General features: G+C 36.4%; 1 protein-coding gene across 1 annotated transcript in view; it reads right to left on the reverse strand.

The window, feature by feature from the left end:
- The window catches only part of PRIM2 (DNA primase subunit 2), a 313,573-nt gene that overhangs the window by 74,946 nt on the left and 214,814 nt on the right, over positions 1-23,813 (reverse strand). Inside the window, exon 10 of the mRNA XM_003926361.3 lies at positions 21,856-22,041. Within this exon, the coding sequence (XP_003926410.1) occupies positions 21,856-22,041 (186 nt within the window). The remainder of the gene's footprint in view (positions 1-21,855; positions 22,042-23,813) is intronic.

Below are 23,813 nucleotides of genomic sequence, written 5' to 3' on the forward strand. Positions count from 1 at the left end.
CTCATGTCCTTAGCCTACTTTTTAATGGACATTTTTTTTCTTTTAAATCTAAGTTCCTTATAGATGCTGGATATTAGACCTTTGTCAGATGCACAGGTGGCAAATATTTTCTCCCACTCGGTAGGCTGTTTACTCTGTTCATAGTTCCTTTTGCTGTGCAGAAGCTCTTAAGTTTAATTAGATCCTATTTGCCAATTTTTGCTTTTTTTGCAATTGCTTCTGTCATGAAATCTTTGCCCATTTCTAATGTCTAGGATGGTACTGCCTAGGTTGTCTCCCAGGATCTGTAGTGTTTTGGGCTTTACATTTAAGTCTTTAATACATCTTGAGTTGATGTTTCTATATGATGTAAGGAAAGGGTCCCGTTTCAATCTTCTGCATATGGCTGACCAGTTATCCCAGCACTATTTGTTGAATAGGGAGTCCTTTCCCAGTTGCTTGTTTCTGTCAACTGTGTTGAAGATCAGAGGGTTGTGGGTATGTGGCCTTATTTCTGGGCTTTCTATTCTGTCTATGTGTCTGTTTTTGTACCAGTACCATGTTGTTTTGGTTACTGCATGATATCTCCAGCCTCATTCTTTTTGCTTAGGATTGCCTTGGATACTCAGGCTTTTTTGGTTCCATATGAATTTTTAAATAGTTTTTCTAGTTCCGTGAAGAATGTCATTGGTAGTTGGATAGGAATAGCACTGAATCTATACATTACTTTGGGCAGAATGGCCATTTTAATAATACTGATTTACCTATCTTTGAGTATGAGATGTTTTCCCGTTTGTCTGTATCATCTCTGATTTCTTTGAGTAGTATTTTGCAATTCTCAATGTAGAGCTCATTCACCTCTCTTGTTAGCTGTATTCCTAAGTATTTTATTCTTATTGTGGCAACCGTGAATGGTGGCATTGTGTTCCTGATTACTGACAGTCCTAAAAACACTGATATACAGTTTAATTAATCAGAAAATGAAAGTTCTTCCTGTCCAATAAAATTATATTTCTTTCCAAAAATGAGGATCATGGGCTTTTTCTGTCCCCTTTAGCTCGACTTAGGGCTCAAGTAGAATAATTAAGTTAAGGTGTTCAGCAATGTCAATTTCTTTTTGTTTTTATTTTTCATCTTTCTAAAGGAAAAAGACTTAAGCTTATCTAGTGTTTGTGGTATGGCCTATCCAATGGACAGAAAAATCATGTGAATCCCAGAGCTTCTATCTAGCAGTAAACTTGCTGATCTTCAGGGTGTTTCCATGCAAAATCCTAGTAATTATACCTATTCTTATATGGTGATTTTCTAAAGCTTACATAAGAATAGTTATACAAAGTGGGCCAGGCATGGTGGCTCATGTCTAAAATCCCAGAACTTCGGGAGGCTGAGGCGGGTGGCTCATTTGAGGTCAGGAGTTCCAGACAAGCCTGGCCAACATAGTAAAACTTCATCTCTACTAAAAATAACAAAAATTAGCCGGATGTGGTGGTGCACACCTGGAGTCCCAGGTACCCGGGAAGCGGGGCTGCAGTGAGCCGAGATCAGGCCACTGCACTCCAGCCTGGGCAACAGAGCGAGACTCTGTAAGTAAGTAAGTAAATAAATAAATAATTTACACAAAGTGCCAGGCATACTGCAGGACTCAGTAAAGGTTCGCATTCCCCACTTTAACAAATTATTTTAAATGGCTCAACCATGCCAAAGAATAGCATGGAATTACTTTAATTCCACCATCTTTTCTAAAAGCTACTTAAAATATTAAATATATTTCTAAGAAAAATAACATTATTTTTAGTCCATTTGCCTCTATCAAGAAAATATATCCCCTTTTGATACACATTCTTTCCCTAAAAATAATGCAGAAAATACGCTCTTTTAAAACTTTGGTTTATCTTTGTAAAGAGAAAATAATACAAGGCATTTACTGTGGTACTCAGAATCTGCTTTCTCTAAGGATAAGCCAATCTATAATCAACAGTCAGAAAAGCAAATCATTTGGCTAGAGGGTTCCCTGAAAGAACAAAAACGTATTTGTTAGCAATTCCACTTTTTTTTCTTTTTTTTTTTTTTTTTTGAGACGGAGTTTCACTCTTGTTACCCAGGCTGAAGTGCAATGGCGCGATCTCGGCTCACCGCAACCTCCGCCCCCTGGGTTCTGGCAATTCTCCTGCCTCAGCCTCCTGAGTAGCTGGGATTACAGGCACGCGCCACCATGCCCAGCTAATGTTTTGTATTTTTAGTAGAGACGGGGTTTCACCATGTTGACCAGGATGGTCTCGATCTCTCGACCTCGTGATCCACCCGCCTCGGCCTCCCAAAGTGCTGGGATTACAGGCTTGAAGCAATGCCACTTTTTAAATGAAAAGTCTGTCTTTACTACAACAGGAAGATTTAAATATGAAGGAAAAAATCATGAAGTAGCATATCCTGTAATTTTTAAAAGAAAAAACTAATGGCTTAACCTACTTAGATCCATTTTCAGCCAACAAATACATGTTAAGAAAAGACTAGGTGCAGAGCATTCTTTGTTATGCAAGAGGTGGGTCGGGAGAATGTAACAACTTTAAGGGAGAATCCCTGCTATTCAGACACTTAAAATTTAGTTGAGGCTGAAAGACGTGCTGGGGGGAAGTCACTGCTGGCTAGGGTGCTCAGGAAAGGATTAACACAGGGCTGGGCCTTCTGTGATAAACAGAAAGGATCTATAGCTCTTAAACTAAATTTAGTTCATCCCTAGTGTACTAAAACAAATTGCAACTAGTTGCCCCTTGATTATTCAGAGTTCTCTCCCCTAGCGGACAGTGTAATTTCTTCCTTTAAAGTAATAAATTTATACATACTATAGGTAGATTAAAATGATCTTTTAAAAAAATCACATAAAGCTTTATAATCTTGAATGTGAAAATCTAACAAAATATACCTTTTAAAAGAACATATAAATGTAAACAACATGTGCCAAGTTATCCATAGAAAGGAGTCATCATTACTGTTTGGAATGAAACCTAATACAGTTGTAAACAGAGATTAAATGGCTTACCACGGCATTATTCAAATTGTATTCTTTATGTAAGAGGCCTCAAGGCACAATCAATAAGTTAATGATTAAAATACATTAAAACTGTAGCAGATAATCATCATCATAAAATTGTGTTAAAATAATGTTTAAGTGTTGATTTGTCAGAAAGGACCTATTAATAAAGACAGATTTTTATGGTACTATTCCTAGAAGGCCCATACATGGGATAGGGATGATTTTTGGAAATCATCTTGTCTCTAGTTCCTTACAGTAGGAATCTGGAAACTGTGGAAACATACCACCTGAACTCACATGTAGCCAAGGCAAAGCTCTGCAAGGAATAAGGAAGCAAAAAAGGAGAATAAAAAGTAGCCTTAGGAGCTATGACACCCTTGAAACTCTAAAGACCACACTACAGTGTTTCTGCAGTCTCAGTATCACTAAAGACGAGGATACCAAACCTCAAGCCAAGTAATGGAACGTGAACGTCGAGGTTTTCACAGTGAGTTAAGCAAGCATACCATGAGGCAAGAAGGGTAATCAAAGTACATGCAACAGTGTAAAAAAGTACATGCAACATGCAAAAAAAGAGAAACAAGTTCACCTTTAAAGACAGAACAAAACAGGAAATTTCCTAGAAATACAAGAAGACTTCATGATGTCTTCCTGAATTACCCTTGAGATCATTCTCATTGGTGAATATTATATTCAAATATACTAATTAATATGACTATGTTCTGGATTCATGTTTTTCTAAATATAGATTTTCAGGGGGCAATTTTAAGTATTTTTAAAACTAAAGGGAGAAATAAAAGCATTATTGTGATAAAGAAAACTCCTATCCAAGAGAATTAATGTATATATGTATAGTTTTCCTTTATTGCTAAAGATATATCACATTATAACAGCCTAAAAACATTAACATATAAAGCACACCTTGTCTTCAAATTGGTTTAACAGTATTATTATAACTAAATTACAAAGTGACTATATTTAAACAAATTAAAATTCCCTTTAATCCACACATTTCCTGTGAAATGTCAAGCTTTTACCATTCTGACTTTATCCTTACATATGGATTTACTAAACAGTATCACTTAACCACTACTTAAGCTAGTGACAGTGATATTGTTTCACGTTTAGTCATTCTGGCAAATGTTTTGTTTTCCACTACACTGTCTAAATAAATCTAACAGAATAAAATACATTTATACACAATTTTTAAAAATTACAATGGAGACCATCTGAGATGAATGTTCATCACAGTGTTCATTTTGAAAGACTATGGAAAACAAGGGGTTTCTTCATACAAAAAATGTCTGACTAAAAACTGCCAAAGGAAGGGGCAGAAAAGACAGGTGAAGAGAAACTATGTAGAAATACTTGGTTTGTGGAGGCTTATATAAAATTCAGAGGGCAAGGAATGGAACTGAAGAGCTAAGAAAATGCCTCAACCAAAGCAAAGGAAAAAAAAACAAAAGGTTGAAATAAAAGGCCTTGAGGTCCAAAGATGTGGAGACAAACTAAAGCATATAGTAGGTAAAAAGATTAATTGTGCCCAAAACCCATACACCTTATTGTAGACATCATTCATTTCCCTCTGGATTATCTTTCCAGTGGGGGATTAAAAAACATAGGGATTTTGTTGAGATTTAGTAGAAAATCCTTTTCCCCTCTCTAACTTTAAGAACTTGACTAAATCACAGGATCCTTGAGCCTAGGCATGATTAAGACAGTGTTGCTTTACTCAATTCTAGTAGGTAGAATTCAAGGATCAAAGACTCAAGAGCAAGAAAGTCTGCCATTTTCAGTCCTAGAGGCACAGATAAAGCCTGGCACCTCATTTTAAATGACAGTCCCTCCAAAATGAAGGGTCTGCACCACCTTCCTCACTGAGAGCAGAGACACAGTGAGCTTAGTGTAGGCTCCCTGTAAGCCCAGGCCACCAAGCCACAGCTTCTCACCTGACTTGAGCTACATTTGCCCAAGCCTCACCGCGGGGAGTTCGCCTCAGCTTGTGCCGGTACTCCACTGCCTCCTGCTGGCCTTCCCTGCACCCACTGACTTTTTAGCTAAATCTGGCTGCACTGCAGCTCAAACCTCCACAGACCGAAACCGTATCAAAAGGTTCTAAGATCCAGTGTCCATTCTGAGTATACTTGGGTGGTTCCCTTTGTCTTGAGTTTCTTGATTGTAAAATGGGGAACACTTAGACCTGCTATTCATATCCCACTAAGATATGACAGCAACAATCGCAAGCCTAGAGCTCTTGTGTAAAACTCAAGTTGCGGCAAAACATCATGTTTTTGTTTAAGCCTTTCATGACCACCCTATTTAAAACCATACCCAGGTACTAAACAGCATTCCCTATCTTCTCCATTTAAAAAAAAAAAAAAAAATTCTTCATAGCAGTAATCACCAACTAATGTATCAATAATTCACTTACTTTTTTACTGTCTCTCCTCAACCAGAATGTAAGCTCCAGAGCTTTGATAGTTTTTTTCTGTATTGTTTACTGCTGCTCTACCTCTAGTGGCTACAATACTGGCTGGGACAGAGTAGATACTCAGTATGTGTTGAGTGGATGAACGACATACACTCTTTAAACAGTCCCCTAGGAAAAGGCAGGTTATGTCTGAGATAGTACAAAAGAAAATGGCAAGTTTATTCTGGGATCAAAGTCGAAAAGCAATCTGCTTCTTAGGGTGCCTAATTAGTATCATCCTTACCACTGAAATTTTTTAAATCTGAGTTTTTGTGTCTCCTTCTCTGAACTTATTCTCAATTAAAAGACTGGCTTCACTAAGCAGATGACATTCTCACCAATTCAGAACAGTGACCATCTAGATTTCCCCTTGAGTAAACATCCCTCTAGCCCTTTCCTGATTCGATTCCTGCTTTTCTGACTGAGCAGCATACGACAACATTCGCACTATTAAAGCACAACCATTCTCTGGGTCCCTACAACTATGAAAATTTATATATTCTTTTATTATAAAGAGCAGTGCATACAGGCAGGTATAAAATAACTGGTTATTTTTTAAATAAAATAAAATCCTACAGAAGTAAACAAACTAGAAATATGGTTCAAAGTAATTTTTTAAGTAAAAGCAAAATAAATTCAACAAAGATTTATAGTCAAACAATAGGTGACAAACATACAGTGAGTTGTTAAAGAAAGCCAAGAACATACTTTGCCCATACTTAAGTCCCTGAGATTCCTAACGTTAACAAATCTTCCAAAGAAAAATCCTTCAGTATCAGAAGTCTGACCCATTTTGGAACCTATACATATCCAATTTGTCCAGAGACATGGCCAATTAAAACATACCCTTAAACTGGCATCTTCTTAAGAAGATACATATTCTATTGTCATTTTCCCCTAAGAGTACCACATATATTAGCAACAAAAATTTGATCCACCTTTGAAAATGCTGAAAAAAATGCCATTTTATTTTTAAATGTCATTTAAATATATTAGCATAATCCATAAGGTATCACTGGCAAAATGACATTTATAAATGAATGACAGAGTTAAAGTCTTCTTTTTATCTTATTTCCATAATTTAAGAATTAAGAAGTATTTGGAATACAACATCAAGAGCAATGAAATTTACTAAAGCTAATTTTTGCCAGAATACTGTTAGGAGAGGGAAATAACACCTGTTTTATTCCAATAATAGACTTAACCCAATACATAATTTAATTAAAAATCTGACTAGCTAGCCTCCTGACAATTCATGAAAGCAAGTCCAACCTGTTCAAGTCAATGTTTAAATATTAATTCTTATACTGTAAAATCTAGAATTAGTATTCCACATGCTATGGAAAGCATCGAGAAAAGAAATAAACCCTTAATGTACACATATCTTTATTATCAAAATATTCAGAAGACAGAATGTAAAAATTTCACTGCAATAAAGCTCTGAAAATACATTTTAGATGACGTGGTAGCTGTTAAGGGTACCTTTAAACTTGCTGCCCAAAAATAGTGACTAAGATTAGACTCTTTTTGCAAGAAACGTTTTTTTGTTTTTTTTTTTTTGTTTGCTTGTTTTTAAAGATGGAGTTTCACTCTTGTTGCCCAGGCTGGACTACAATGGCACCATCTCGGTTCACCACAACCTCTGCCTCCTAGGTTCAAGCGATTCTCCTGCCTCAGTCTCCCAAGAAGCTGGGATTATAGGCATGCTCCAACACATCTGGCTAATTTTGTATTTTTAGTAGAGACAGTTTCTCCATGTTGGTCAGGCTAGTCTGTAACTCCCGACCTCAGGTGATCCACCCGCCTTGGCCTCCCAAAGTGCTGGGATTACAGGCGTGAGCCATCATGCCTGGAGACAAGAAACTATTTTTTATTAAATTCAAATTACTTTCCTAGGACATCACCAACATAAACATTCAAACAAAACAAACTTTTCTTTGAAAGAAAAACCAAAACATAGACAATTAGAAAACTAATATTTGTGTCTAGAAGTTAATAGGTTTACAAATATACTGAAAAAACATGTGAATTATATAGAATAACCCCTTTATCAATATTTTCAAATTATTAAATGTGTCTAGTACATTATAGATTACATAGTATTTCACATATATATTTTATTCTTTGCAACATTTTAAAAGACATTACTATTGTCCTCAAGAACTGAAAAATCTCTGTTGTTGTGTTCTCTTAAGTGTACATAGTTGTCATCTCAGTGCCAACCTATACACTAAGTCCAGCCTTACTTCTCAGAGTACTGGGAGAAGTTCAGGGTTTGGAATAAAATAGACCAGGGTCTGACCCAGGTTTGATCATGGACCACCTCTGCTGCCTGGAGAAAATGCATTAAATTCCCAATCAAAGGAAGATAATATTTACTTCATGGTAGTGTTGTGAGATTAAATTAAATAAAAAACATAGGAAGAATTTAGCAGCATGGCTGCCTTGCTAACTCGTAAACCTAAATAAACTTTACCTTACACCCTCTCTGCTTTTGCTCTAAGGCCGTAAGACAATGCAACATAATAATGCTAACTTTACCAGTTAGGAATTTATGGCCTAGTACTGTTTTCTCATTAGTAAACTAGACATAAATAATACTTATCTCCTAAGATTATTTTAAGGATTCCGTAAAATTCTGTATGTAGAATATTAATTATAATGCCCAGCATACGCTAGTAACTCAAACTATAACCATTCTGTAGCTTAGCAATTTTTTTATTATCAGTTAATGCCTTAGCACACTTCTGGAAGGTGTTATTCTTACTCTTCAACATTCTTTAAGCCCTAAATATACAAAATCATTCTGGTAAGTGATTCCCATGCCTACTTTACTGGAAAGATGAGCAGTGAGTGTGAGCTTCCATAGCTCTTCTACTTTTAAACACTCCTTTACCAATTTGTAATTTTTCATATATCCATCAGGTGTGAGACAAACAGCAATGCTACTAATACTCCTAATTCAATTCTTTCATTCAACAATTTTTTTTTTGGAATATATCTTTATTTTTTTTTATAGCATTTTAGGTTTTCGGGTACATGTGAAGAACATGCAAGATTGTTGCATAGGTACACACATGGCAGTGTGATTTGCTGCCTTCCTGCCCATCACCTGTATCTGGCATTTCTCCCCATGCTCTCTCTCCCCAACTCCCCATCCACCGGTGTCCCTCCCCTATTTCCCCCTCGACAGACCCCAGTGTGTGATGCTCCCCTCCCTGTGTCCATGTGTTCTCATTGTTCAACACCCACCTATGAGTGAGAACATGCGGTGTTTGCTTTTCTGTTCTTGTGTCAGTTTTATGAGAATAATGGTTTCCAGGTTCATCCATGTCCCTACAAAGGACACGAACTCATCATTTTTGATGGCTCCATAGTATTCCATGGTGTATATGTGCCACATTTTCCCTGTCCAGTCTACCATCAATGGGCATTTGGGTTGGTTGCAGGTCTTTGCTATTGTAAACAGTGCTGCAATGAACATTCGTGTGCATGTTTCCTTATAGGAGAACGATTTTGAGCATACATAATCTGCCAGTACCATCTCAAGTGCTGGGTAGATGAAGGTAAGAAAGAAACAAATTCTACTCTCAGGGAGCACCATATAGGAAAGGAGATTCACAAAATAATCACATTATAAATAAATGTTTTAAATTCTCTTTCCATCTCCTCAGGCCTTATTTCCTCAACTATTCTAGCACATCCTCCATTCCCATGAGTTTCAGTGCTCTGGCCACCCCAGCTTGAAAACCTTGCTTGGCACAGTCGTCTTCTGTATCTAGTATGCTCTATTTCTTTCCTTCCTGAATTTTTAAACTTTAGAAACACACATTCTATTCCCATCACCTCCATTTCTTTGTGTGCTAAGACTAGGAAATCTGGTTTCTGCTCTGACCTTTTCTAAAAAACTTCTTAAAAACAACATCCATGCCTTTTTCAGTTCTGAAAGTATCAGGTACCTCTTACTTTCAAAATTCTCCTTTTTCTTAGTGCCTAGCACCAAACTGTTGTTTCCCTGTCTTCTACTTCAATTTTTCTCATAATTCTGTTTTCACTCTCGGTTCCTCCATCTCTGTTCCAAACAGTGGGTATTCCTCAAAGTTGGAAACAAAGAGGAACCAAATTCATGAACCATTTCACCTCCACTCCGATCCCAGACAATTTAGTTCCCTGTCCATTACCTGTGCTAACGGAGCTTTCTAAATAACTTAGGCTGACCACCTGAGTTAAATTTAATTCTTTCTCCATGCTGTCCTATAAACTGTCCCCAAAATGTTTCTTGAATTCACACTTACCCCTTTGTTCTTATCACTATCACAAGACTTAACTTGGTTAACTTTATCTCATTTCTAGTCTCTCTGCATTTCAATTCTTCATACTACTTCCATATTAATCTTCTAAAGATATAATTCTCTCCTGATTTAAAATTCACTTATGGGTTTACTGTGACAGTAAGACAAAGTTCATTTAAAGCAATCGTATTCTGGCCCTAGTATCTTTTCCTCCCTACTCATCTCGCACTGCATTCCTAAATTCCACACTACAAATAAACCAGAATTGTGTTTTTAAACATTTTTAAATAGCAAAAGTCTCCTTTTAAGTGAAATCTTACACAGAACCCCAACCCATAAAAGTAGATAAAGATACAATTACACTTGCTAAAAGGAGGTCAGAAACCAGACAACTTAATCTCTCCTGTCAATTTCTCTCCCTTTACTGTGAAACCCAAGAGCTCCCAATAACAACCTCAAATCCATTCCATCATACCACATCCCTTAAACATTTCTTAAGACAAACTATCTTTGCTGAAATTTAGTCCCTATTTCCTTTCTTTGCCCTTAATCTTATTCTCCATTCTAGGTTATATGAAACCCTTAATAAGCCAGCACAAACTGTATTCTACTTGTGGAAACTTTGCTGATTGTATCATACCAATCTAACCACTCTTTTCTTTGAAAACCCAGAGTAAGAATAGCTGGCACTACTATATATCAGAATCTGTATTAAGCCCTTACTGAATCTTTCCTACATCAATGAAGAATAGACAACAGTTAGAGACATATGTACATTTGTATATATAATTATTGTCCACATTCTGTAGATGAGGATACATGTAACTTGCCTGAAGTCACACAACTTGTATATAATGGAATTCAATCATCTGAAATCTGAACTCAATCATCTGCAAGCCTGTACTCTATCAGTTCTTTCTAATCTTTTTCATGTCACTGAGTACATAAAAAGACATATGTAAAGCACTCTAGGGCAAAATGAAAGAAGCTGCTCACAGTTGAAGGCAATTAGTTTTAATACCCCAGGTCCAGCCTAGCTTCTCCAAGGATTCATGGGATCAATACTGGAGTATATTGGAAATTCATTAGCAGTACATCAGCTGAAAAAGTCTGCTATGCATATTAATTTCGTATTTACTGGTACCTGGTATGTAGCAGGGTGTGTGTGGGTTATTGACAAGGGACAACATGTATGTTCAAATCGCAAAGAGAAGCAGACAGAAGAACAAAACAAGAGCTGAAGAATTTACTAATAAATGCCTATAACTTGAACAAGCCAATAACCAGTATAGATTTTCATAAGGTTGCTATGGTTTAAATATCTGCCCCTTCCAAAACTCATATTAAAGCGTAATCCCCAATGTGGCAATAGTGAGAGGTAGGGCCTTTAAGGGCCTTTAAGACATGACTGGATCATGGAAGCTCTACCTATTGTGGACTGATCCATTCATGGATGAATGGATCAAAGGGTTAATAGATTAATGGGTTGTCATAGAAGGGAAACTGGTGGCTTTATAAGAAAAGGAAGAAAGACCTGACATAGTGCACTAGCACACTCAGCCCCTTTGCCATGTGATGCCCTGTGCCACCTTGGCACTCCTCAGGGTCCCCACAAGTAAGGAGGCTCTCATCAGATGCAGCCCCATGACCTGGGACTTCTCAACCGTAAGTGGAAGAAATAAATTTATTTTCTGTATAAATTACACAGTTCCAGATATTCTGTGTGTGATAAGCACTAGGAAATGGACTATGACAGGATAGTATTTAAAACAGTGTGGTTCTGAATCTTTAGTGTTCATCAATTTCATCTGGATGGTTTGTTAAACCACAAGTTGTGGGCCCTGACCCCAGAACTTGATTCTGAGAATCCACATTTCTAACAAATTCCCAAATGATGCTGATGCTGAGATCTACCGGTCTTTGAAATTTAAAAAATCCTAACAATAAATATGGTTCATATACTCACACCCTGCCAGCCAAATATTTAATCCTTCAGTAGTCATTTTTTCACAACAAAAGTTTGTTCTAAGTCATGATGCAAGCTAGATTTTAGAAGTAAAGATAAGCTTTAAACAGTGCTAAATGGCCCTTGACCCAATTCTAACAACATATAATAGACCTTAAGCATGCTGTCATCAAGGACAGAAACCACAGCTATATAAAATGTACATTAGCAATGTTGTATTTAATATCCAATAAAACCAGCTTAAAGCAATTCAGAACAACAACACTATAAGCAATCTGATTGACAGGACACATTGCTTTGAATTTATTAGGAAAATTATCCAGTTAAATTCAATACTTAACAAAGCTAGTGGCCAAAGTGACTTAACGTCTAAGTGCCAAGTAAAAGAATATTTTTGTGGCATTCATACTTTAAATAGAGGTTTGTGCGTGCTCTCACTTATAAGTGGGAGCTAAACATTGAGCATGCACAGACAGAGAGAGAGAAGAAATAGACACGGAGGACTACTAGAGGCAGGAGGGAGGGTGGTTGAAAAACTACCTATTGGGTACTATGCTAACTACCTGGGTGATGAGATACATACCTCAGACCTCACAGCACAAAATATACTCAGGTAACTAACCTGCACATGCACTCCCTATATCTAAAATAAAAGTTGAAATTTAAAAAATAAAAAACAAATTAAATAAAGGTTTGATTTTATATCTCTTGCACCGAAGGTGATGCTTTTTTTCAGACAGACAGGCATGTAAATTATAATTACAACTAAGAAAAACATGAAAAAACTTTACTCTGATTAATTAAATATATTTTATTTGCATAAAGTATAGGTACCTTTATTTCAGAAATACGGGAAATTATTTAAAGAATAAGACATTCAAAACTTTAAATACATCTTGTGAATCATTCACAAATCAAAAAAAAAATTGATTCAACAACCTAAGTGCAATTTTTATAAGTCCCCATCCTTCAATGACAAGGATTAACTCAAAGAAATCTATTTTAACATTTTAAATGTACCAAGACTATATTCAACAGTTAAATCTGCCTGCACTTCCTATGCAGTAGCCATTCTTTATTCCTTTACTTTCTTAATAAACTTGCTTTCACTTAAAAAAAAAAAAACTAAGAATAAAAACCCTACATTATGAAACCAGTATTTTTGGAGTCAGGCACATTGTGAAAAGCAATTGGTTTGCTATAAGATCATGTAATAATGGAACGTCCTCTTGGAAATAACCGATGTTTTAATACTAAAATCCTTATCATCAAGTATAATATGCATCTAAATAATAAAACAGTATTCAAATATACTGAGAAGGTAAAATACAAAAAGTCTGTAAATGGAGAATTTTAAATCACAACAGTCAAAACAACAACAATCCCGAAAACACCTAATAAAAAAGCCTAAGTGAACAAGTAATAAATGAAAGAATTATTAATATAAAATTATTTTATAAAAAGTATTACAAAAATAAAGAAAATGAAGAGTTAACAATGTTTTACCTACTTTCCCCTCATTCCTTGTTTACTGTGTATTCTTGCTCTTAGTTCTTTGTCTACTAATCCATGTCATTCACTTTCTTCAAGTCTTAATTCAAGATTGCTCTCTAACATGATGCACCCTAATAACTTTCTTACTACACATCACCTCAACAATACTTTCCTTTTACCATCATGTTTGGAACTGTTTTCCAATTCCTTCTATCTTTCTCAATTAAACTATTATCAAGTAGATTAAAATCTTACAGTAAAAGAGTTTTTTTTGTTTTTTGTTTTTTTTTTAAAAATCAATGTTAGCCTATGTAATCAGAAATACATAGTTAGGCCAAATTAATTTGAACCAGGTGAAAACTTTACTCACACTATTTTCCTTTCTTCAGTAAACCTTCAAAACATCCCACATTCATTATAATATTTTAGTAATAATATATTCAAAGTTGTAAAACTACACATATTTGACTAAATTACAGTTACCAATTGACGCTATGCAGGCTGACAGGGTCCTGATTGGCAGCTACCTACCCAACAAGACCAGTTCCTACTGGCCTATTAAGTCAATCTATCTTAAGTAATTTGGTAAAAAATCTAAGTCGCCAGACTCCCCTCTTGCCACAATTACATTGGTACAGTTCAGTTTCCTAACACCTACAGGATGGCCTACACTTTAAGGTCCTTTAAAATGTTGCCCCGTTAACATGAAATTTCCTTACTTCTCTGTCTGTAGATTTGTATTTATCTGGTTTTTCCAAATAAATCTCTTGGGAGATTCTCATAAATAAGGTCCTAGAAAGTCTCCATAAAGGATGTTTCTTCTATTGCAGTATGTTCAGAATCGTACATGTTCATAATAAATACACAATAAAAATCTGCTGAATGATCTATGCCAAGTAGATGGAATATGTACATATATATGTGTCTGTGTATTTAAACAAGTATATTTCTCTGTACTTTTTATAAGAATCATAATATGATACTGTATTAAGTATTTGTATATCTGTATATTCTACCAATTCATATTTTGATTTGGAAAAATACATGGATGACAACGAATTTGATTCAAAGCATCTGTATTTCTAACAAATTCCTAAATGATACTGATGCTGAGATCTACTGGTCTTAGAAATCAAAAAGCAACTAAAATAACTTAGTATTCAACTTGTTAGAAACAGCCCTATCTAAAAAGAAGAAAAACAGATAAAGATTATTTTTTTCTCATATTGAAAGCCAAACTTTAAAGATTTGGTAGAATTTACCATGTATTCAGCAAAATATAAATAAAATCTATGAACACATATGAAAATTTATTTCTATGTAAATAATATGGAAATGTCCATGTATTAGTTTATTCAATAAACATTTATTGAGTGCCTGCTATGAGTAAGGCACTGTTGTAGGTGCCTGAACATGTAGCAGTCAACAAGAAAGATGAGATACCTGCTTTTATACACTCTACATTCTAATTGTAGGATACACTTAATAAATAAATAAATAAGCAATAAATATAAGGTAGTCATAAGCACCTAAAATTATAAGAACATAATCTGGTAGCAAGTAACCAATATCATTTATTGCTAGTCTGAAAATATTTTTAAATGGAAAGAAAAATAATCCAAACCAACAACTCTGAATGAGCATTTTACAGACAGATGGCTACTTTTTACATATAAAGGATTGACTTAACACATATGACAGAGCAGGAATATTGCCATCTTGGACAAGCATCATCATTTTAAAATTTATGATCAAAAACTGCCTCAATCCAAAGGGCATCAGCCTAATGGCTAAGATCAGCATGATCATAAACCACAAATAACATCTCTAACCAGAAATACTCCAAACTCCTCCCCAACCAGAGACATGACAGCCCAGAGATAACATCCCCTCCAGCTGGAGAGATAACAGCCCCAAATTACCTCCCATCAGACCAGAGACATTCCAACCCCGCCATAAATTTCTCCCCAACACAGAAACATTCCAAGTTCTCTCACCAGTAAATATTCTTAGTCTGTAAGAGAGAGCGCCCCTGACTGAAATTGGCCAGAAGCCCCTCTCTGGTTTGTTCTCCAAAATAAATCTGTCTCTGACTGTTGAGCTGCTTTTCGTGTTTCTTTCCTCCTCCTTTAACTTACAACATCAAATTCCTAATAAAAAACAACAGTGAGCATCAGAACCTTAAGCTGCTTCCATAGTCACATCATTCCTAGGCAAAAATGCTTGTAACAGAAATTATGTGCATTATAACACAAAAACTGCTTAACTTTAATAAAAGGTATCTTGAGACACAATAGTTTAATATTTATATTCTGGATGACAGTTACAAATACTAACACATACAGGTGTAAATTATTTTAGAAATCAGACAACATATTGCCCTCCAACATTAAGTATAACATTAGTTTTAAAAGCGGTGTTCAAAAAATGCCTGCAACAAGCACAAGCAAGTGAAGATGGGAGAAGAGACAGACACTGATCATGCAGTCAATTCAAGGATAGAGCTGCATTAGAAGAAATTAGGGTAAAGAAATATTTGGTTTTAGGCAGTGTATCTAGGTAAGGCAGTTGTGGCAGTAGACTTAGAGCTCAAAATTGGTGGAGATATTATACCCATCTCGATGACTCAAAAGTACTGGTCAAGTACTCAGAATATTTGCTCAGACACACATAGCAATGTACCCAAATAAGTCACAATGAGGACACAAATATTAAGAGAAAGAAATCAGAAATTATGATCCTTTGGGAAACCATAGTACAGAAAAATTCCAGTTGAAATTGACTGTTACCACATCATTTTTCTTACACTGTTAGGAAATAAGATGTCCAACAGAAGTTGTTATTTTAAATCATTCAAGCCAGGTTCAACACCTAAGTCCTTTAACTAGCACTATAAAAAATGTTTAACATCGTCTATAATCATCCTAAAAAATATCCGCCAAGTAGTATTTTAAGCCAATTATTTTTATACCTCTTATGAATATTTTCTAATTGTATGTATCACTTAACAAACAGATACAATTGTTCAATTAGAGAATACTGTAATTTAGTATGCCTTAGTTTATTACATGTCATTGAAAAAGAATGTAAAAAACACAGTTCAGGCCAGGCGCAATGGCTCACACCTGTAATCCCAGCACTTTGGGAAGCCAAGTCGGGCAGATCACGAGGTCAAGAGATCGAGACCATCCAGGCCAACATGGTGAAACTCCATCTCTACTAAAAAATATACAAAAAAATTAGCTGGGCGTGGTGGCGCATGCCTGTAGTTCCAGCTACTCGGGAGGCTGAGGCAGGAGAATTTGCTTGAACCCGGGAGGCAGAGGTTGCAGTGGGCTGAGATCGTGCCCCTGCACTTCAGCCTGGTGCCTAGAAACAGAGTGAGACTCTGTCTCAAAAAAAAAAAAGACTCAGTTCAGAAAAACAGAACATTTACAAATACAAACTATATAACGACAGAACACCAAATAGTCACGGAAAGTCACAAATGTGTCTTCTAATCCTACAGTCAAAATAATATTTGTATGACCAATAGCTAATAAAAATGTAGACTACTATATGTTATCTAGAAAACTAAAAAATTTTCTTTTTTAAGAATTTTTGAAAAAAGAAGTTCACATTGCAAAATAAAAATCCGTAATAAAATTTCAACACACAAGTTTTTTAAAAAGACGAAATACTGATGATGGTGCTCCACAAGCTATTCCAGATGTACATAAAAGAGAGCAGGTCAGTGAACGAGTGTCCAAGCCAAAGACCTAGTACTCAGGGTAAGTGTCCATATAGGCTGGTGCAGCTGTTTTTCTCTCTCCTTTCCTTTTTCCTCTCTCAGTTTATAGCACAAAACAAGCAAAATGCTAGCTCAACTCCTCGCTTTTGACTTCAAAACAACCCAGCTCACCAGCCGGGCGTGGTGGCAGTGGCTCACACTTGTAATCCCAGCACTTTGGGAGGTCGAGCAGGTGGATCACCTGAGGTCAGGAGTTTGAGAACAGCCTGAGCAACATGGTGAAACCCCGCCTCTACTAAAAATATATAAATTAGCTGGGCATGGTGGTGCATGCCTGTAATCCCAGCTACTCAGGAGGCTGTGGCAGGAGAATCCCTGGGAGGCAGAGGTTGCACTAGATCGCACCACTACACTCCAGCCTGGTTGACAGAGCAAGACTCCATCTGAAAAAAGCAACCCAGCTCTTTGGGCCATGAGATGCCCAGACATTTGGTCAAACATTATAGCAGCTGTTTCTGAGGGGTGTTTCTGGATATGATTAACATCTGAATTGGGAGTTAGAGTAAAGCAGATTGCCCTACCAAATGTGGATAATTCTCATCCAATCAATTGAAAGCCTCAATAGAACAAAAAGCCTGACCTCCTGTGAGTAAGAGGGAATTTCCTTCTGCCTGACTTCCTGAAACTGGCACTTCATTTTTTTCCTCTGCCTTTAAACTCAAACTGAAACACTGACTCTTCCTGGGTCTCGAGGCTGTTGGCATTTGAACGGGAACTAAAGCTGACCCTTGAACAACCCAGGGATTATACACTCCATCCCTCACTTCCATCCCTCACCCCATACAGTTAAAAATAACTTTTTATTCCCAAAACACTTAACGACTGAAAGCCTACTGTTGACCGTAAGCCTTACCAATAACATAAACAGTTGATTAAGACATATTTTGAATATTATAAATATTATACATTGTAACCTCACAATAAAGTAAGCTAGAGGAAAAAAAATATTAAGAAAGTCATAATAGGCCAGGCACAGTGGCTCATGCCTGTAATCCCAGCACTTCGGGAGGCCGAGGCAGGCAGATCACCTGAGGTCAAGAGTTCAAGACCAGCCTGGCCAAAACAGTGAAACCCCGTCTCAACTAAAAATACAAAAAGAAAAAGAAGATCATAAGAAAATACATTTACGAGCCAATGGTGTTATTCAGGTTTACAATACTGCACTGAACATGATGAAAATACCCAACAACTGTGAGAGATGCTTTACTGTAATACGTAATTTACTGTACAGATAAAAACTGCTCACGCTGAGATGATAAGCATCACATGACATTTTAAACAGATACTTGTAACACTTATAGGCTCACCACGATAGCAACAGGGTGGGGCTATGAGATTACAATAGTAGTACAGAATGTGCTACAGTTAATTTTATGCAGTTTATAATTTAATTCTGCATCTTTACATTTCTTTATATTTCTCTCTACTGGGAATGGCACCACGTATGATCTGTACATTTGTTTGCATGTGTTTTCATAAATTTTAACTTTTTCCAATAGATTTCTGTATATCTCATCTTAGTAATTAGGACTAGTATATATTTTATGCATTTATATATCTTAATTTTTTCCTACTTTTTTGATACTTCTGGGCTATGAGGTTCATCTGCAAGGTTTTTCAGATTGTTACAAATCTCGAAAAAATTTCCGATATACGTATTGAAAAAAATCCGCACATAACTGGACCCATGCAGGTCAAACCTGTGTATTTCAAGGATCAACTATACACCAGCACTACTCTGGTTTTCAGGCTTTTGTAATCAGACTAGAACTACAACATTTGGCTCTCCTGGGTCTCCAACTTGCCAACTACAGATCTTGAGACTTGTCAACCTCCATAACCTCCACCTCCTAGCTCTCTTTTGGAGAGGGAGTGGGGGGGGGGGGAAGAGAGAGAGAGAGAGAGAGAGAGAGAGAGTGTGTGTGTGTGTGTGTGTGTGTAAATGACAGAGAGAGGGAGAGAGACAGAAATATACACAGTTCTGTTTCTCTGGAGAACCCTAATACATCTACCTATTTAACACATCAAATCCCTAATAAGATCAAAAACTCTTTAAAATTAATAATACATAATGATGTCAATAACAGAGCAAAATTCTCACATCACTTGAAGAGGGTCTAATTTAAAACCTTTCTGAACAGTCATTTCAAAGAATGCATTAAAACTTTAAAATTGTGTGTAGTTTCGTTTTTTGTTTTTGTTTTGAGATGGAGTCTCCCTCTGATGCCTAGGCTGGAGTGCTATGGCACAACCTCAGCTCACTGCAACCTCCACCTCCCAGGTTCAAGGGGTTCTCCTGACTCAGCCTCCCAAGTAGCTGGGATTACAGGTGCCTGCCAGGACACCTGGCTAATTTCTTTTTTTTTTTTTTTTTTTTTTGAGACGGAGTTTCGCTCTCGTTACCCAGGCTGGAGTGCAATGGCGCGATCTCGGCTCACCGCAACCTCCGCCTCCTGGGCTCAGGCAATTCTCCTGCCTCAGCCTCCTAAGTAGCTGGGATTACAGGCATGCACCACCATGCCCAGCTAACTTTTTGTATTTTTAGTAGAGACGGGGTTTCACCTTGTTGACCAGGATGGTCTCGATCTTTCAACCTCGTGATCCACCCGCCTCAGCCTCCCAAAGTGCTGGGATTACAGGCTTGAGCCACCGTGCCCGGCCGGCTAATTTCTTTATTTTTAGTTGAGAGAGCATTTCACCATGTTGGCCAGGCTGGTCTCTAACTCCTGACGTCAGGCGATCCACCCACCTCGACCTTCCAAAGTGCTAGGATTATAGGCATGAACCAACCCACATAACTGTGTGTAGTTTCTTATCGGATAATTTTATTTTCTGGTGAATGTACACACATACATACACACACACACACACACACACACACACACACACACAGAACATAATCAGAACTATAATCAATGATCTATGCCCTCTGGATACCAGCTATTTGACTCTATTACACATGTTAGTAACATATAACAAGAGTCAAAGTAGACACAACCAAATGTCCAACAATAGGAAAATCATTAAACAAATTACATCACTTTCAAAGGATATACTATTATACAACTAATTAAGGTATTTTCAAAGATTGGTCAAAAACATGGAAAAATCATCATAATATAATGACAAATTTTCGAATGGGGAAAATCAGTGGTGTTCAGTTGTCTAGATTAGAGTAAAAGGCTACAATGTTGACAGTAATTATTTCAAACTACGGGATAACAGGTGAATTTTTCTGTATTTTTCATATTTATAATTACACTAAACTATCTTTAAAAGGAAGATAATGGAGGTCTAAAAAACATTATCCAGAACTGTTCAAAAAAAATCCTATTAAATGACTTCATTAAGATTCGATGAATAATTGTGGATAAAGACAGTTTTTAAAACAACTCTATAAAAACTGTAAGGCTTTTTATAACATATTATTTTAAAAACCGGAGCTTTTCAACACAGCTAGAGACATGAACTGAACTGTGATCTCCTAAAATTCCTCTGTTGAAGCCCTAACTCCAAATCTAACTATAAATGGAGATAGGGTCTCTCAAGGGATAATTAAGGTTAAACGAGATCATTTGAGTGGGGCCCTAATCCAGTAAGACTAGCATATTTATAAGAAAATGAAGAAACACCAGGGATGCACATGCAAAAAGAAAAGGCCACGTGAGCACAAAGTGAGAAGGCGGCCACCTGTAAGCCAAGGAGGCAGGCCTTGGGAGAAACTGAATCTGCCAGTGCTTTCATCTTGGACTTCCAGCCACCTGAAGTGTGAGAAAATAAACTTCTGTTTTTTTAAACCAAGCAGTCTGTGGTATTTTATTATGGCAGCCCTTGAAACGAATGTAAAACATAATAAAGTACCTGATAAATATCCTTTCTTCTATAATTTACTTTTAGGAGGGAACAAATCAAGAAAGAAATAGTAAAAAATGTTCTTCATACCACAGTGTCAAGGCATAGAAGGGGCAAGAAATCTTATTTCCAAATAAAATGTTATTAGCTGGCACTATTAAAGAGAAATAAGGAGTAGGATTGGGAACATAAGCATTGTGGATAGGTTTTTTGAAAAGTTGTTCAGGTTTACAGTGATTACTGTCTATCTAAAAATGTACTATAGGCTGGGTACAATGACTCAGGCTCACAGGTATAATCCCAATCCTTTAGAATGCCAAGGCAGGAGAATGGCTTGAGCCCAACAGTTTGAGACCAGCCTGGGCAACATAGTGAGACCCCATCTGTACAAAAAGTTAAAAAAAAAAAAAAATTACCCAGGCATAATGGCATGCACCTGTGGCCCTAGTTACTGGGAAGGATGAAGTGGGAGGATCACTTGAGCCCAAACGTTCAGGCTGTAGTGAGCCGGGATTGCACCATTGCAATCCAGCCCAGCCTGAGTGACAGAGGAAGACCATGTCTCAAAAATGAACCACAAAGTTTATAAAAGATTCTGTATAACATAATAGAAAAGATTTTAAATATATTCATTTTATTTGTTCACAGTATCTCCCACTGCTCAAAACATCATGTGTGTGTGTGTACATATATGGATATGTATAGATACATACACATTCCTACAGAAATGTAACTCTGAAAGCAATTTCAGTCCTATGATTACTACTGGAAGTATACCTACAAAGGAAAACATTCCTTTCCCAATCTTTTGTACTAGATTAACATGCAAGTTTCTTTTTATTTTAACTGAATTGTCAACACACTCATCTTTTTAGAATTTTCAACTACATTGCAGGGAGCATATTTTAAAAAAAAACAGACCTTTTCATTTTCAGACCAAATTAAAATATCAGTTACCACTCTGATTTTTTTCAAAATTACCTTGTCTGGATCCATCTTTCCTTTGATAAATTCTTGCTTCCAGAACTGCAATGCTTGTTCCAAAGTTAAACCAATGCCCTTCAGAAACAGGCCATACTGCATTCGGCCTCCATGACGAAGATGGTGATTTTCCCGCAAGGCTTTATGTAACTGACGCATGCAAGGTGGGAAGGATTTGGTAGAAAGCTACAAGAAAAAACAGTTTTAAGTTATGTGGAAGACTTATTAGGTCGCCAATAATATTTGTTATGGTTACAAACTCAATTTAATTGGAACAAAAAACAAATGCCATAATAAAGTACCACTTTATTACTGTGGTTATAGATGACTTACCTGTATCAGATGTTCCTTAACTTTTTTTATTGGTTACAAGTTAATGCAATATTTTTAGATACTTCAGGTTAAATAATATGCTATTAAATTTTTTACCTGTTTCTTTTATAAATTTAATTAAACTTTTTTTTGAAGTTACCTATAGACCCTCATACAGTTACAAGAAATAATGCAAAGAGATAGAAAATACCTAAATTCTCCCCAAAGATAAAATCATGTAAAACTACAGTAGATGAACACAAACAGGATACTGACATTGATAAAATCCACTAGTCTTATTCAGGTTTCCTCGGTTGTACTCGTGCACTTATTTCTGTATTAACTTTTATGCAATTTTGTCAGATGTAGGATCATACATCCTCCCCCACAGCCAAGATGCAGAACAGTTCTGTCACCACAAAGTTCCCTCATGTTTTCCTTGTATAACCACCCCCATCTATCCTTTGCACCCTGTTCCCCCTCCCCTAGTTACATAATCCTTGGCAACCACTGACCTGTTCTCCATCTCCATAATTTTGTCATTTCAAGAGTATTATATAATAGAATTATATAATATGTATTGTTTCGAGATTGTCATTTTTAACTCAGCAGAATTCCCTCAAGATTCATCTAAGTTGTATATAAGCTCATTTCTTTATTACTGAGTAGTTTTCCATGATATGAATGTATCATAATGTATTTAACTATTCACTCATTGAAGAACAATTGGGTTGTTTCCAGTTTGGGCTATTTCAAATGAAGCTATTATGAGCATTCTTGAAGAGGTTTTTATGTGAACGTAAGATTTCATTTTCCTGAGATAAAAGTACAATTGCCAAACAGCAGATGAACTTTTAAGGTAACTCAAATATGAAGTAGAACACAAAAATAAGACACATTGTTCTCATAAGGAAAATTCAAATAAATGTGTTAAAGAAATCAAGTTAAAAGGAACCAAGTGTAGGTCTTTCCCTTAGTGCCGAAAATGAAATATCACTGCCCACTTTAATTTTTCACTTATGGTTTCAACTGCATTCTCTACAACTTCCTTAAACATCCTCCTCTCAGGACTTAAATTCTTACTTCTTCACATATGCCTTAGCAAGTTCACTTCATCTATAAGAAAAAGCAGTTCTCACTTTGCTTGACATTGCTGCTCCCTCTAGTGACCATCCAGTTTTTCACTCTTACAGTATAACAACTTCTGAATTTTTCCAGCCCCAGTCTAGTTCATTCAGACCCATATCTTTCCTTGGTAGAACTAACTAGAATGTCTTTCAGTTCATTTTCATGTGACCATTTTTATTCCTTCATATTAATAGCTGACTTTTTTCCCTAAACATTGTTCTAATCCTTATAATCAATATTCAACATCCTTAGTATGAACATGCAAGGTTTCCTCAGTAACTAACTCCTTTTGTTTTGAGATGGACTGTCAAAATTTATTATAATATATTATTATATTACTCTGTTGCCCAGGCTGGAGTGCAGCGGCGTCATCTCAGCTCACTGTAACCGCTACCTCTCAGGTTCAAGCGATTCTCCTGCCTCGGCCTCCCAAGTAGCTGGGATTATAGGTGCCTGCCAAATGCCCAGCTAATTTTTGTGTTTTTAATAGAGACAGGGTTTCCTCATGTTGGCCAGGC

Source organism: Saimiri boliviensis, chromosome 4, assembly GCF_048565385.1.
Source record: "Saimiri boliviensis isolate mSaiBol1 chromosome 4, mSaiBol1.pri, whole genome shotgun sequence".
In the NCBI taxonomy this organism is placed as follows: Eukaryota; Metazoa; Chordata; class Mammalia; order Primates; family Cebidae; genus Saimiri; species Saimiri boliviensis.